General features: G+C 41.8%; 1 protein-coding gene across 3 annotated transcripts in view; it reads right to left on the reverse strand.

The window, feature by feature from the left end:
- Positions 1–52: 52 nt before the first annotated feature.
- PLA2G4E (phospholipase A2 group IVE) overlaps positions 53–17,677 on the reverse strand; it is a 70,326-nt gene continuing 52,701 nt past the window's right edge. For all 3 annotated transcript variants that reach the window (XM_082453084.1, XM_082453085.1, XM_082453086.1), the window contains 2 exons: positions 10,730–10,913; positions 53–10,306 (listed from right to left, as the gene is read on the reverse strand). In XM_082453084.1, coding sequence (XP_082309210.1) covers positions 10,068–10,306; positions 10,730–10,913 — 423 coding nt within the window. In that variant the 3' untranslated portion in view covers positions 53–10,067. The remainder of the gene's footprint in view (positions 10,307–10,729; positions 10,914–17,677) is intronic.

Raw genomic sequence — 17,677 nt, forward strand, 5'->3', positions numbered from 1 at the left:
GTCCTTCCTCATTGGGCTGCTGCCAGCGCTGGTGGAGGCGCCAACCAATGGAGAGGAGGTTCTTAATGAATTATTGATGACGGAACCCTTCTGAAGGACTGGGCGGGGAAGAGGGTGTTTCTCGAACCCACCAGCGCAGACCGGCCAACGGAGGGGCCCTGTTTGGTCTAACCGGCCGCACCTCTGGCCAGGTGGCGTCGGCTTCCGGGCAAATCTGAGCTGGTAATAAAAGAGCCTCCGGAGGCTGCTTAGTCTCCGGGAACGTTTACTCATTCCAGCCCAATGGACGTCGATGCTGGGGACAAATGTTCAGAAAGTTGACAGGCAGGTTCTTTCTACCTACTGGCAGGTTATTACACTCATTTTATTGGTGAAGAGACCCTGACTCACGGACACAATTGACAACATTTGAAGTAGGGGAAGTAGACTTCAATCTACTTGGGTATATGTTTCTCCACACTGCCTCCACTAAATTCTGGGTCGATTGAAGACCTTTTGCCCTTAGTTTTCTTTATTTGATATTCTGTAAATTTGAAGATTTAGTTTAAATCCTCATTATTAAAACCTCATTGCCACATAGTAACATAAAAAGACTGTTACCTCCTAGCTGTCTCTTTTTCAGGTGAGAAGGATACATCTAAATTGAGATTGGGAGAAATAATCAGCCATCACTTTTGGTGTCCTAGGTTACAGTTTTAAAATGTCTCAGTTGTTTCAGAGCATTTCTCAAGTGTGGTGGAGGGGGGCACCTGCATAAGAATAACCTGGGATACTTGTTAAAAATGCAGATTTCTGTTCATCACCCCAGACCTACTGAATTAAAATATTGAAGAGGGATGGAGCTCAACAACTACCCCCAGGTGATTCTGATGTATCCTAAATGTGAGGTAATAGGATCACAACAGACTTCTCACATTTGATAGCAATGCAGAGTCTGATTCAGTGGGTATGGGATGGGACCCAAGACTGCATTTCTAACAAGCCCCCAGGTGATGGATCTGCTTGTTCATGGATCATAATTTGAGTACCAAGGCTGTGGTGGGGAGAACAGGATTTGGCATCAAAAGCCCTGGGTTTGAATTCTGACTATATAAATTCATGGCTGTGTGATCTTAAATGCAATGAGTTGTCTCTCTGCCTCAGTTTTCTTGTTTGTAAATTGGGAATTCCTTTGCAGTTGTGTGGATAAAGTATTTAGAGGGAGCTATGTGTGACTAAGGAAGTGAAAAGAAAGCCAAGGGAAAATGTAGTTAGATATCTGCCTCATGTCAAAATAAAGATTGAAATGTAAAAATAAAATGAAACCATTGACCTATTAGAAGAAGAACTACTACTTCAGAAGCTACCGAAGACTTGTAAAATTTGGAAGGGAAAAGCTTTTCTAATCAAAATCAAAGATAGAAATTATGAAAAAAAAAGTTGATAGATTTATCAACAAAAAAGTAAAGGCTTCAATTTTTTTTTAATACATACAAACAAACCCATATAAACATACTCTTGCCATGTGATCCAGAATTTGCTCTCCTTGGTATTTACCCAAATGAGTTGAAAACTTATGTCCACAGGAGAACTGCACACAAGTGTTTATAGCAGCTTTATTGATAATTGCCAAAACTTGGAAGCAACTAAGATGTCCTTAACGAGGTGAATGGGTAAGTAAACTGTGGTACGTTTAGACAATGAAATATTATTCAGCTAAAAAGAAATGAGTTATCAAGCCAGGAAAAGACATGGAGGAAACTTAAAACTATATTACTAAGTGAAAGAAGCCAGTCTAAAAAGCCTACATACTATATGATTGCAACTGTATGACATTCTGGAAAAGGCAAAACTATGGAGACTGTAAAAAGATCAGTGGTTGCCAGGGGTTAGAGAGGAGGGAAGGATGAGTAGGAAGAGCACAGAAGGTTTGTAGGGCAGTGAAACTATTCTGTGTGATAATGTAATTGTGGATACATATCATTATACATTTGTCCAAATCCATAGAATATATAACACCAAGAGGAAACCCTAATGTAAACTGTGGATTTGGGGTGATAATCATGTGTCAGTGTAGGTTAGGTTCATTGATTGTAACATATGTAACACTCTGGTGTAGGATGTTGATAGTGTGGGATGTTGATAGTGGGAAGGCTGTGTTGCAAGGATAAGGGATACATGGGAACTCTCTGTACTTTATACTCAATTTTGCTGTGAATTTAAGACTGCTCTAAAAAATTCTATTAAAAATAGTATATATAAAAAACCAAACAAATCCATAAACAAAAGTAAAGGGCAAAAGACAAATTGGGTAAAATATTACAGACATATATGATATACACATTTAATTAAGGACATTAGAACTTTAAAAAGCTACTATGAAGTTATTAAGAAAGAAATGAATAAATTGAACACCACATTAGACAAATGAGCAAAGGACACAGACAACTAAAAAATCTAATACAAGTGGCTAGTAAACATTAAATGATGCTGATCTCCATTAATAATCAAAGAAACAAATTTAAAATGAACAGATAACATTAAGAATGGCAGACTTTTATTTTTCTAAGATGATGCCTAATGTTGGCAAGGGTGTAGGAAAAGGCACCTTTTCATACATTGCTGGAGATGGTGTAAATTGGAACTTCTCTGGAGTCCATACTTATCAAAATCTTGAAAATGCACATTCAAAACTTCTGCTTCTCAACATCATACTTAAGGTGAAATGACTGAAAGCTTTCCCTCTACAATCAGGAACAGGGTAAAGATGTCTGATTTTACCACTTCTATTTAATATCCTACTAGAGATTCTAGTCACTACAATAAGGCACGTAAAAGAAAAGGTATCTAGATTGGATAAGAAGAAGTAAAACTCTATTTGCAGAAAATATGATCATCTATGTAGAAAATTCTATGGAATCTACAAAAAAAGCTAGTAGAACTAAGTGAGCCTAGCAAGGTTTCTGGGTATAAGACAAGAACCTGCTGTATTTTTATATACTAGAAATGAATAACTGGACAATGAAGTAAAAAAAAATCAATATCATTTGCAATAGCATTGAAAATATTAAATACTTAGGGATAAATCTAATTTAAAAAATGTACAAGGTCTATACACTGAGAACTACAAAGCATTTCTGGAACAAATAAAGAAGGTCTAAATAAATGGAGATATATACCATGCTTGTGGATCACAAGACTCAATATTGTTAAGATGTCAATTTTCTCCAAACTGATATATAGATTTAGTACAATCCCAGCAGGCTTTTATTTTTGTTAATTGACAAGCTGATTCTAAATTCACATATAAATGGCAGAGGACCTAAAATAGCCAGAACAACTTTGAAAAATAACAAAGTTGGAAAACATACTACCTAATTTCAAAACTCATTGTAAAGCTACAGAAATCAAGACAGCATGGTATTGTTATAGAGATGGACTAATATATCAAAAGAACAAAATGGAGTCTAGAAAGAGACCCACACATATATGATCAATTGATTTTTGACAAAGTGCAAAGGCAATTCAATGGATAAAGGAAAGTCTTTTCAACCAATAATGCTAGAACAGTTGGACATCCATATGTGAAAAAATGAACTTTGATCTATACCTTGCACTATATGTAAAAATTATCTCAAAATGATTATAAACATAAATGTAAGACTTAAAGTTCTAGACAAAAACATAGCAGAAAACCTTTGTGACCTTATGTAGGGAAAGGTTTCTTAGATGATACTAAAAGCATGACCCATAAAAGAAAAAAATTGATAAATTGGACTTGATCAAAATTAAGAACTCCTGGCCTTTTAAAGATATTGTAAAGAGAATGAAAAGACAAATCACAGACTAGGAGAATATATTTGCAAATTACATATCTGATAAAGGACTTGTATCCAGAATATATAAAGACCTCTTAAATCTCAATATCAAGAAGACAGGGAGTTCCCTGGCAGTCCAGTGGTTAGGACTCAGCGCTTTCACTGCCATGGCCCGGGTTCAACCCCTGGTCAGGGAACTAAGATTCCGCAAGCCAGGCGGCGCAGGGAGAAGAAAAAGAAACACACCAAGATACTGTTATATACCTATTAAAATGTCTGAAATTAAGTCTGATCATACCAGTTGTTGGTGAGGATGTGGAACAACTGGAACCCTCATTCATTTGCCAGTGGAATGTAAAATGGTACAACCACTTTGGAAAACAGTTTGGCAGTGTCTTAAAAAGTGAAGCATACACCTACCACGTGACCCAGCAGGGGGGGAGCAGAGGGAAGGATTACCAAGGGCATGAGAAGAAGACTTTTGTTGGCGTGAAGGAGTTACTCATTACCTTGATTGCAGTTATGGTTGACAGCTGGATATATCTGTTGAAACTCATCAAGTTGTGTACTTTAAATATGTGCAGTTTATTGTATGTCAATTATACCTTTACTAGTTGTTAGAAATGCTCACACTTCTCAGGAATTTTATCCTGAGGGAATAATGAATGTAAAGATTTATCAAAGGAATGTCTATCAGCATATCATTTATAATAGTGAAAAGCTGTGACTAGTTGTCCCCCCATGAAGGACTAGTTAAGCAGATGATGGCTTCCTATGCAGTCTCTGAAAACTGTTATATAAGTAGAGTATTAATGACCTGAGAAAATGCTCAGAATATATTTTTAAGTGGAAAAAAGCAGATTACAGAAGTGAATCCATGTAATTGCTATGGCAAACCGTATGGCAGTTCCTCAAACAATTAAAGATAGAAGTACCATATTATCCAGCAATCCCATTTCTGGGTATATATCCAAAAGAATTGAAGGTAGGTTCTCTAAGACATATTTGTACACTCATGTCCATAGCAGCTCCACTCACAATACTCAAGAGGTGGAAGCAACCTAAGTGTCAATTGATGGATGAATGGATAAACAAAATATGTGTATATACATACAATGAAATATTATTCAACCTTAAAAAGGAAGGAAATCCTGTCTTATGTCACAATCTGAATGAAACTTGAAAACATTATGCTACATGAAATATGTTGAAACCCCTTTATCCTTCCTGCTGCCTGGAATGTGGGCATGATGGGTGGAGCTCCAACAGCCACATTGGACCAGAAGGAAAACTTGAGGATGGCAGAAGCAAGAGCTGAAAGGAGACTGGGTCTCTAATAAGAAATAGAAAAATAAACTTATTCTGTCTTGTTTAAGCCTCTTTAGATCCTTTTTGGTTATGTAGCAAAAGCAATGTTAACTGATATAGAATTTGAATACATGAATCAAGAACTTAGGACATTACCTTGGCTAGAACTAAAGGGTTGTGAGTTTTCAAAATAGAAGCAGTAGTAGAAGACTTGGGTGTAGATCAGATTGCTTAAGGAGAGTATAGAGTGAGAAGCGGGGAGAGCTAAGGAAAGAGCCTCAAGGAATACTGGCAGTTAAAGGAGAGAGGGGAGGTGAGGCCAGGGAAGGGGCTTGAAAATGTCCAAGCACATCTGGCCCCTTCCCTCTAGGGCTGGGTTGGCAGTCCCTAATGTGTGCCCCTGTGTACACAGCTAATATGGAACTTCCTCTTCGTATTGCAAGCCTCTGTTTCCATGGAGGTCTCCTGCGTGGGACCAGAAGGAAGCTCCTTGAAGTGTGGGGTCAATTGTTCATCCTTTTTTTGTTGTCCCAGTGCCTACAGCAGTGACTGGCACGTAGTGGGAAGGCAATAAATATTTGCAAGCGGAACTGAATTGAACTGCTTGCTGTTGGCAAGGAAGTCATGGGAAGGGAGGGTTTCAGGAAGGAGGGAGTGGTTTGCAGGGCCAAATGCGGTGAACAATCGAGTAAGATAAGGCCTGTAAAGGGCTGGTGCCATTTGGCTCAGTGTATTGGCAATTAGGAGGGCATTGGTGACCTCCGGGAGAAGTGTTTTCATGGAGACATAGGGGCAGAAAACATCCACTGTGGGGCAGGGTGACGGGGCTGTGCGGCAGTGTGGTGTGCTGGCTGCTCTCAGGAAGGAAAGGGGAGACAGGGAGGGAGGGACATTGGGGGAGAAAGGAGTTTTATTTAATTTTTCTATTAAATCATGTTATAGGCGGAGAGCAGGGAACCTGAGGAGGGAGAATCCCTGTCCTCCCCCGGACCCTATGCTCTTGCCCCTCTCGGAGCTGATGACACTTTGTCCTTATCCCTCGTGTGGCCCTTACTCATCTCCTGCTCTGTGACATTGCCAGCATTGTTTTAGAAGCTAAGTCACTATTTAACTTCTCGAGTCTGTATACAAATCTTTTCATGTTTTACCCCCCAACCCAAATCCAAGTTCCTGGAAAGCAGAGGCTGTTCACAGACTGCTGTATATCAGGTAGGTGCTAGGCTGATGCTGGCTGCCCTTCTTTCCTCTCCATCAATCGGTGCTTCGTGAAAACCATCCGAGCTTCAAACAGCATAAGTCAGCAAGGGCTGGTGCTCCACTAGTCGCCGACACGGCTTCATAAAAACAGAGGGGCACCCTGCCACACAAGAAAGGGGGAACCCCTGCAGGAGGAGAGGAGGGCTGGGACGAAAACAGCCTTCTCACACCTCTGGCAGTGCATGTGGGAAGCCCAGGCAGGGATGAGGGCAGGAGTTATGCAGGTTTTGCAGCACCAGATAATGAAAACTGATGAGTTGACAGCATTTACCCACATGGCCAGTTTATTCTGTGCTCAAATAATACAATGATTTTATAAAACTCGTTTTACATACTTTGATGAATCCAAGGCAGGGCTGCCTTCACCTTACAATAAACACCCAGGTCTTGCCCAGTGGCTCACTCTGATCATTTTAAGGAGAACCTGTTTCTTGCAGATGGAAAGAAAAGATGGCAAAGTGGAGGCAGCTGGCTGCTCTGGTGTTGGAGCAGGGTGGGGTCCCAAGTCAGCATTCTCTGGGTGGGGACCAGCTTTGCAGGTCCAGGAGCCCAGTTTATCAGTGGCTCAGGGGAAGTGATGGTTTCATGCTTTCCAGCTTATGAGTGAGCATGGCATAAAACCTCTCCTCTCAGACTTTAATATGCATAAGCGTCACCTGAAGGCAGTGGAGAGGAGGTGAAAATCTCCTTAAAATGCAGATTCTGAACTCAGTATGGCTGGGGTGGGGCCTGAGATTCTGCATTTCTAACTAGTTCCGCACCACACTTTGGGTAGCAAGGATGTAAATCAGAGGACAATTTTGGTAAACTTTTGACACCTGTCACTGCACATCTCCTAACATCCAAAGGACTACTTAGGGAGCATGGTGGCCCAGAGAGAGGGTCATGTCTTCCAGGTTTGCTGGGCTTCATGTAGACCACATGCCTTTCTGGTCACACCTTTCATCAGCACAGGCATCTCAATGGCTCAGGTTACACATTTCTTTCTTCTTTTTTTTTAAAATAAATTTATTTATTTATTTTTGGCTGCATTGGGTCTTCGTTGCTGTGCAAGGGCTTTGTCTAGTTGTGGAGAGCTGGGGGCTACTCTTCGTTGCAGTGCGTGGGCTTCTCATTGCGGTGGCTTCTCTTGTTGTGGAGCACGGGCTCTAGGCGCGTGGGCTTCAGTAGTTGTGGCACGCGGGCTCAGTAGTTGTGGCTTGCAGGCTCCAGAGTGCAGGCTCAGTAGTTGTGGCGCACGAGCTTAGTTGCTCCGCGGCATGTGGGATCTTCCCAGACCAGGGCTCGAACCCGTGTCCCCTGCATTGGCAGGCGGATTCTTAACCACTGCGCCACAGTAGGAAGTCCTACACATTTCTTTAGTTAAGTTCCCAGCCTGATGGGAGATGTGGATACTTTGAGCTTTTGTGTCCCAGGGCTTTCCCAGAGATTCATCTGGAAACCATCTCCAAAGATGAGCATTTTCCTCAGGGTTAACCTAGTCCTTTCTGGGTTGATCCTTTCCAGTTGTGTTATCTCAGGGTGACTCTTCAAGAGTTGGGATGTTCTGGCCATGGTGTTTACATAATAAATAAGAGAAATGCCGCTTAGAAATAAGTAATACCATCTGGAAACCAGAGAGGAGGTGGTAAGAGGATGGAGAAGTGCTCCTGGAGCAGGGTGGTCAGCGAGCGGTGGCCCTGTTGAGTGGCGGCACCAGGCAGCATCACTCACCTGATGCCCGATGTACCTGCCCAGACATCCCGGAGCTGCATCCCAGATCCTTGTTCGGTGAACCGGAGCTGCAGACTTGGGCTTCGCCTGGCATTTCGCCGGAGCTGGATGCTCAGTCGAGGCTGCCCAGTGGGGATCAAAGGAATCACTTGTCCTGGGCCTTTGAGTGGCTGCAGAGGGGCTGCTGAAACCCCATCACCTGTTTGTGTTTGTTGTTGAAGAGACCAGGATGTCTCTAGTGCTCCATCTAGATCTTCAAGCATTATGCTTCCTATTAATAAGGTGATTCATAAAAATAAAAATCACAAAATACAATTGCCTATAAAAATCACAAGAATACAATTGCCTTAAATTTAAAAAAGCATTTGAAGTAAGTCAGAAAGAGAAAAACACCGTATGCTAACACATATACATGGAATCTAAAAAACAAACAAACAAAAAAGCATGGTTACGAAGAACCTAGGGGCAGGGCAGGAATAAAAACGCAGACATAGAGAATGGACTTGAGGACACGGGGAGGGGGAAGGGTAAGCTGGGACGAAGTGAGAGAGTGGCATGGGCATATATACACTACCAAATGTAAAACAGATAGCTAGTGGGAAGCAGCCGCATAGCACAGGGAGATCAGCTCGGTGCTTTGTGACCACCTAGAGGGGTGGGATAAGGAGGGTGGGAGGGAGGTGCAAGAGGGAGGGGATATGGGGTTATATGTATATGTACAGCTGATTCACCTTGTTATAAAGCGGAAACTAACACACCATTGTAAAGCAATTATACTCCAATAAAGATGTTAAAAAAAATTAAAAAAAATAAAGACCACCTTCAGAAATAAAAAAAATTAAAAAGCATTTTTCCAGAGAACCCAGAATGCTTCTCAGGTCCTCTTGTGCATTTCCCGAGCAGAGAGGAGTACTGAGGGGAGGGCTTTGAGTTCCAGCTCTGAGTCCGAGGTTTCTGGGGAACCAGCCTCTTATATAAATAAAATTGGGCCATGCTATTATTCTCCACACTTCAGGCATGTGTGGGAGCCTGTGGCTATTGGATCCCCTTCCCTGCAGGGAAGGTTTAAAAAAAATTCCACTGGGTATACTACTGGGCATATACCCTGAGAAAACCATAATTCAAAGAGACACGTACCACAACGTTCATTGCAGCACTATGTACAATAGCCAGGACACGGAAGCAACCTAAGTGTCCATCAACAGACAAATGGATAAAGAAGATGTGGCACATATACACAATGGAATATTACTCAGCCATAAAAAGAAATGAAATTGAACTATTTGTAGTGAGGTGGATGGACCTAGAGTCTGTCATACAGAGTGAAGTAAGTCAGAAGGAGAAAAACAAAATATACGTGTATGCTAACACATATATATGGAATCTAAAAAAAAAAAAAAAAAAGGTTCTGATGTACCTAGGGGCAGGACAGGAATAAAGATGCAGATGTAGAGAATGGATTTGAGGACACGGGGAGGGGGAACGGGAAGCTGGGACGAAGTGAGAGAGTGGCATGGACATATATACACTACCAAACGTAAAATAGATAGCTAGTGGGAAGCAGCTGCATAGCACAGGGAGATCAGCTCGGTGCTTTGTGACCACCTGGGGGGGGGATAGGGAGGGTGGGAGGGAGGTGCAAGAGGGAGGGGATATGGGGATATATGTATACGTATAGCTGATTCACTGTTATACAGCAGCAACTAACACAACAGTGTAAAGCAATTATACTCCAATAAAGATGTTTAAAAAAAAAATTCCAGTGGGTATAAAGCCCCAAATACATCCCCTTGTTATTTTCCTTTGCCTGTTTCTCTTTCTCCCTCAACTTTTTTTTTTTAATTTTAATTTTTTGATAGAAAGCCCAGGCCAGCCTGCCTGCAGCCCTTGCTAGAGAGCAGAGCTGGCTGTGAGGGCCGGTCAGCCCTGGGTTCTGCGCCTCTGATGCTAGAAGCAGACACAAGAAACATCCTGGGACTTTAGGGGGACTCTTTAGGGGTGTCCTGGGACTTTAGGGGGACACTGGCTCTTCAGGCGTTTCTTCTTCTCTACTGCCAGTCGCAAGGCCTGAAGGAGCTTGTCCTTGTTATTCAGGATGTTATATTCGGAGAGCTTCACCAGCTTGTCGAAGGCGGCCTCCGTGTACGTCAGCTCCTTGGTGGCATAGGGAGTTTTGGGACCACAGATGTCAATCTGGCCCTGCTCCAGCTCCTCGGGGCTTCGCTCCACACCTGGAGGAGCAGAAGGACTTGCTGTAGCCCCTTATCACGTGAGGTTGTAATGGTTTGTTTCTGTCCCTCTGCCCGAGGCCCACCCCTGCACACCCACAAGAAAACGTGCCCATGTGCACACTCACACATGCAGATGCGCACGCACACCTCCTAGCCCCCCAGGGCGGGGACATAGCTTGCCCATCTCAGGACCTCCGTGGCACCGCACAGCGCCAGGCTGTGAATGACTGAAAGAGGAGAGCTTGACATCGGCGGTGCACAGGGGCATGGGGGGCTGTTCTTTCTCACCGAAGCCAAGTTTGGCTCAGACAGGAGCTATGCCAGGCTTCCCCGTTAGTGCTGTCGGAAGACTGCACACATCTAAGAACAGGAGCTCTCCGTCCAAGGCCAGTTGGGGTGGGACCCGAGCTCACAGCGACTTACCTGGGGCCTTGTACTTTTGGAAGGTGTCGTTGATGAGTGGGAAGAAAATCACAATGGGGGCATCGGATTCCTGGGAGTTCTCCAGCAGGTAGCACTCCTTGAGCTTATCATCCTCCTCCTGCACCTCGTATTTGGGGAAGGGGATGTTCTGCTCGGTGCAGTACTTGCAGGTTTGTTTCATGGGCTGGAACATCACAGGAGGACATGTTTGAGTATCAGGAGGGGTGAGGGTGGGCAAGAAATACAGAATTCTTAGGTCCAGCTTTCTGATTTCCCCAGCTAACAACTCGGGTCTCCAACTGCTTTGCCTATTTGTGCTATTTTTAGGACAAAGCTGAATCAGGATGAAGAGCCTGAGTCAGTAGGCTGGTGTGTGTCCAACCGCAAGCTCCTTCCCCAAGTAAACTGGACAGAAGCCCCTTCCGATGATGCTTCACCCACAGACCTGGAGATGTGGGTGGCTCCCTAAGAGGGTGACAGCCATGGCTAGCCAGGCTCCTGCGGGACACGCATGGGCTTTGGAACGTGACAGGGCCAGAAAGGACTCTGAAAGGGCATCTTTATAAACATGATGTAACACAAAAAGCAGCAGACTTGGAGTATCAGAATCCCCTTAGTTCTTCCCCGTTCTAAGCTCACTAGCTGTGCAATCTTAAGAAAGCCATTTACCCTCTCTGTGCCTCACCTTCCTCACCTATAACATAGGAATAATAGCAGTTGTGCCATCTACCTCAAAGACATGGCATAAGGATCAAGTGAGATCATGTGTAGGAAAGTATGCTGTCCCTTGTTTACAAACGTAGGCCATTATCATTGGTGTCATCCTTGTCATCTGTCTACACTCCCCTTTCCCTGGCCTCAGGATAGGACTGTATTAAAGTAGACCAGGGAGAGGAACCAAGATGGAGGAGTAGAAGGACGTGCTCTTACTCCCTCTTGCGAGAACACCAGAATTACAACTAGCTGCTGGACAATCATCGACAGGAAGACACTGGAACTCACCAAAAAAGATACCCCACATCCAAAGACAAAGGAGAAGCCACAATGAGACGGTAGGAGGGGTGCAATCACAGTAAAATCAAATCCCTTAACTGCTGGGTGGGTGACTCACAGACTGGAGAACACTTATACAACAGAAGTCCACCCACTGGAGTGAAGGTTCTGAGCCCCACGTCAGGCTTCCCAACCTGGGGGTCTGGCAATGGGAGGAGGAATTCCTAGACAATCAGACTTTGAAGGGTAGTGGGAATTGATTGCAGGACTTTGACAGGACTGGGGGAAACAGAGACTCCACTCTTGGAGGGCGCACATAAAGTAGTGTGTGCATCGGGACCCAGGGGAAGGAGCAGTGACCCCAGGGGAGACTGAACCAGACCTACCTGCTAGTGTTGGAGGGTCTCCTGCAGAGGCGGGGGGTGGCTGTGGCTCACCGTGGGGACAAGGACACTGGCAGCAGAAGTTCTGGGAAGTACTCCTTGGCGTGAGCCCTCCCAGAGTCTGTCATTAGCCCCACCAAAGAGCCCAGGTAGGCTCCAGTGTTGGGTCGCCTCAGGCCAAACAACCAACAGGGAGGGAATCCAGCCCCACCCATCAACATTCAAGAGGATTACAGTTTTACTGAGCTCTGCCCACCAAATCAACAGTCAGCTCTACCCACCACCAGTCCCTCCTATCAGGAAACTTACACAAGCCCCTTACATAGCCTCATCCAGCAAAGGGCAGACAGCAGAAGCAAGAAGAACTACAGTCCTGCAGCCTGTAGAACAAAAACCACATTCACAGAAAGATAGACAAGATGAAAAGGCAGAGGGCTATGTACCAGATGAAGGAACAAGATAAAACCCCAGAAAAACAACTAAATGAAGTAGAGATAGGCAACCTTCCAGAAAAGGAATTCAGAATAATGATAGTGAAGATGATCAGGGACCTCGGAAAAAGAATGGAGGCAAAGATCGAGAAGATGCAAGAAATGTTTAACAAAGACCTAGAAGAATTAAAGAACAAACAAACAGAGATGAACAATACAATAACTGAAATGAAAATTATACTAGAAGGAATCAATCGCAGAATAACTGAGGCAGAAGAACGGAAAAGCAACCTGGAAGACAGAATGGTGGAATTCACTGCTGTGGAACAGAATAAAGAAAAATGAATGAAAGGAAATGAAGACAGCCTAAGAGACCTCTGGGACAACATTAAATGCAACAACATTTGCATTATAGGGGTCCCAGAAGGAGAAGAGAGAGAGAAAGGACCAGAGAAAATATTTGAAGAGATTATAGTCGAAAACTTCCCTAACGTGGGAAAGGAAATAGCCACCCAAGTCCAGGAAGCGCAGCGAGTCCCATAAAGGATAAACCCAAGGAGAAACACACCGAGACACATAGTAATCAAATTGGCAAAAATTAAAGACAAAGAAAAATTATTGAAAGCAGCAAGGGAAAAACGACAAATAACATACAAGGGAACTCCCATAAGGTTAACAGCTGATTTCTCAGCAGAAACTCTACAAGCCAGAAGGGAGTGGCATGATATACTTAAAGTGATGAAAGAGAAGAACCTACAACCAAGATTACTCTACCCGGCCAGGATCTCATTCAGATTCGATGGCGAAATCAAAAGCTTTACAGACAAGCAAAAGCTAAGAGAATTCAGCACCACCAAACCAGCTGAACAACAAATGCTAAAGGACCTTCTCTAAGTGGGAAACACAAGAGAAGAAAAGGACCTACAAAAACAAACCCAAAACAATTCAGAAAATGGTCATAGGAACATACATATCGATAATTACCTTAAACGTGAATGGATACAATGCTCCAACCAAAAGACACAAGCTTGTTGAATGGATACAAAAACAAGACCCATATATATGCTGTCAACAAGAGACCGTCTTCACACCTAGGGACAGATACAGACTGGAAGTGAGGGGATGGAAAAAGATATTCCATGAAAATGGAAATCAAAAGAAAGCTGGAGTAGCTATACGCATATCAGATAAAACAGACTTTAAAATAAAGAATGTTACAAGAGACAAGGAAGGACACTCCATAATGATCAAGGGATCAATCCAGGAAGAAGATATAACAATTATAAACATATATGCACCCAACATAGAAGCACCTCAATACATAAGGCAACTGCTAACAGCTATAAAAGAGGAAATCGACAGTAACACAATAATAGTGGGGGACTTTAACACCTCACTTACACCAATGGACAGATCATCCAAAATGAAAATAAATAAGGAAACAGAAGCTTTAAATGACACAATAGACCAGAGAGATTTAATTGATATTTATAGGACATTCCATCCAAAAACCACAGATTACACTTTCTTCTCAAGTGCGCATGGAACATTCTCCAGGATAGATCACATCTTGGGTCACAAATCAAGCCTCAGTAAATTTAAGAAAACTGAAATCATAACAAGCATCTTTTCTGACCACAACGCTATGAGCGTAGAAATGAATTACAGGGAAAAAAACGTAAAAAACAAACACATGGAGGCTAAACAATACGTTACTAAATAACCAAGACATCACAGAAGAAATCAAAGAGGAAATAAAAAAATACCTAGAGACAAATGACAATGAAAACACGACGATCCAAAACCTATGGGATGCAGCAAAAGCAGTTCTAAGAGGGAAGTTTATAGCTATACAAGCCTACCTCAAGAAACAGAAAAATCTCAAGTAAACAATCTAACCTTACACCTAAAGGCACTAGAGAAAGAAGAATAAACAAAACCCAAAGTTAGCAGAAGGAAAGAAATCATAAAGACAAGAGCAGAAATAAATGAAATAGAAACAAAGAAAACAATAGCAAAGATCAATAAAACTAAAAGCTGGTTCTTTGAGAAGATAAACAAAATTGATAAGCCATTAGCCAGACTCATCAAGAAAAAGAGGGAGAGGACTCAAACCAATAAAATTAGAAATGAAAAAGGAAAAGTTACAACAGACACCGCAGAAATACAAAGCATCGTAAGAGACAACTACAAGCAACCCTATGCCAATAAAATGGACAACCTGGAAGAAATGGACAAATTCTTAGAAAGGTATAAACTTCCAAGACTGAACCAGGAAGAAATAGAAAATATGAACAGACCAATCACAAGTAATGAAATTGAAACTGTGATTAAAAATCTTCCAACAAACAAAAGTCCAGGACCAGATGGCTTCACAGGTGAATTCTACCAAACATTTAGAGAAGAGCTAACACTCATCCTCTCAAACTCTTCCAAAAAATTGCAGAGGAAGGAACACTCCCAAACTCATTCTATGAGGCCACCATCACCCTGATACCAAAACCAGACAAAGATACTACACAAAAAGAAAATTACAGGCCAATATCACTGATGAATATAGATGCAAAAATCCTCAACAAAATACTAGCAAACAGAATCCAACAACACATTAAAAGGATCATACACCATGATCAAGTGGGATTTATCCCAGGGATGCAAGGATTCTTCAATATACGCAAATCAATCAATGTGATATACCATATTAACAAACTGAATAATAAAAACCATATGATCATCTCAATAGATGAAGAAAAAGCTTTTGACAAAATTCAACACCCATTTATGATAAAAACTCTCCAGAAAGTGGGCATAGAGGGAACCTACCTCAACATAATAAAGGCCATATACAACAAAGCCACAGCAAACATCATTCTCAATGGTGAAAAACTGAAAGCATTTCCTCTAAGATCAGGAAAAAGACAAGGATGTCCACTCTCACCACTATTATTCAACATAGTCTTGGAAGTCCTAGCCACGGCAATCAGAGAAGAAAAAGAAATAAAAGGAATACAAACTGGAAAAGAAGAAGTAAAACTGTCACTGTTTGCAGATGACATGATACTATACATAGAGAATCCTAAAGATGCCACCAGAAAACTACTAGAGCTAATCAATGAATTTCGTAAAGTTGCAGGATACAAAATTAATGCACAGAAATCTCTTGCATTCCTATACACTAATGATGAAAAATCTGAAAGAGAAATTAAGGAAACACTCCCATTTACCATGGCAACAAAAAGAATAAAATACCTAGGAATAAACCTACCTAGGGAGACAAAAGACCTGTATGCAGAAAACTATAAGACACTGATGAAAGAAATTAAAGATGATACCAACAGATGGAGAGATATACCATGTTCTTGGATTGGAAGAATCAATATTGTGAAAATGACTATACAACCCAAAGCAATCTACAGATTCAATGCAATCCCTATCAAATTACCAATGGCATTTTTTATGGAACTAGAACAAATAATCTTAAAATTTGTATGGAGACACAAAAGAACCCGAATAGCCAAAGCAGTCTTAAGGGAAAAAAACAGAGCTGGAGGAATCAGACTCCCTGACTTCAGACTATACCACAAAGCTACAGTAATCAAGACAATATGGTATTGGCACAAAAACAGAAACATATATCAATGGAACAAGATAGAAAGCCCAGAGATAAACCCACGCATCTATGGTCAACTAATCTATGACAAAGGAGGCAAAGATATACAATGGAGAAAAGACAGTCTCTTCAATAAGTGGTGCTGGGAAAACTGGACAGCTACATGTAAAAGAATGAAATTAGAACACTCCCTAACACCATATACAAAAATAAACTCAAAATGGATTCGAGACCTAAATGTAAGACCGGACACTAAAAAACTCTTAGAGGAAAACATAGGAAGAACACTCTTTGACATAAATCACAGCAAGATCTTTTTTGATCCACCTCCTAGAGTAATGGAAATAAAAACAAAAGTAAACAAATGGGACCTAATGAAACTTCAAACCTTTTGCACAGCAAAGGAAACCATCAACAAGACGAAAAGACAACCCTCAGAATGGGAGAAAATATTTGCAAACGAATCAAAGGACAAAGGATTAATCTCCAAAATATATAAACAGCTCATGCAGCTCAATATTAAAGAAACAAACAACCCAATCCAAAAATGGGCAGAAGACCTAAACAGACATTTCTCCAAAGAAGACATACAGATGGCCAAGAAGCACATGAAAAGCTGCTCAACATCGCTAATTATTAGAGAAATGCAAATCAAAACTACAATGAGGTATCACCTCACACCAGTTAGAATGGGCATCATCAGAAAATCTACAAACAACAAATGCTGGAGAGGGTGTGGAGAAAAGAGAACCCTCTTGCACTGTTGGTGGGAATGTAAATTGATACAGCCACTATGGAGAACAGTATGGAGGTTCTTCAAAAAACTAAAAATATAATTACCATATGATCCAGCAATCCCACTATGGGGCATATACCCAGAGAAAACCATAATTCAAAAAGACACATGCACCCCAATGTTCATTGCAGCACTATTTACAATAGCCAGGTCATGGAAGCAACCTAAATGCCCATCGACAGACGAATGGATAAAGAAGTTGTGGTACATATATACAATGGAATATTACTCAGCCATAAAAAGGAACGAAATTGAGTCATTTGTTGAGACGTGGATGGATCTAGAGACTGTCATACAGAGTGAAGTAAGTCAGAAAGAGAAAAACAAATATCGTATATTAACACATGTATGTGGATCCTAGAAAAATGGTACAGATGAACCGGTTTGCAGGGCAGAAGTTGAGACACAGATGTAGAGAACAAACGTATGGACACCAAGGGGGGAAAACCGCAGTGGGGTGGGGATGGTGGTGTGCTGAATTGGGCGACTGGGATTGACATGTATACACTGATGTGTATAAAATTGAAGACTAATAAGAACCTGCTGTATAAAAAATAATAATAATAATAAAATAAATAAATAAAGTAGACCAAAAACCAGTTTCTTTCCCTTGAAAATCCAGAACTTTTCAAAAGGAAATAAATAAAAATAAATAAAAATCTCTGGTTCTAACTCTTCGGTGTAATTACATGGAGGCTCATACTTCCTGGAAGTGGGGAGACCATGTGATCACTT

The sequence above is a fragment of the Balaenoptera physalus genome (genome assembly GCF_965194825.1).
Source record: "Balaenoptera physalus genome assembly, chromosome: 2".
NCBI classification, from domain to species: Eukaryota; Metazoa; Chordata; class Mammalia; order Artiodactyla; family Balaenopteridae; genus Balaenoptera; species Balaenoptera physalus.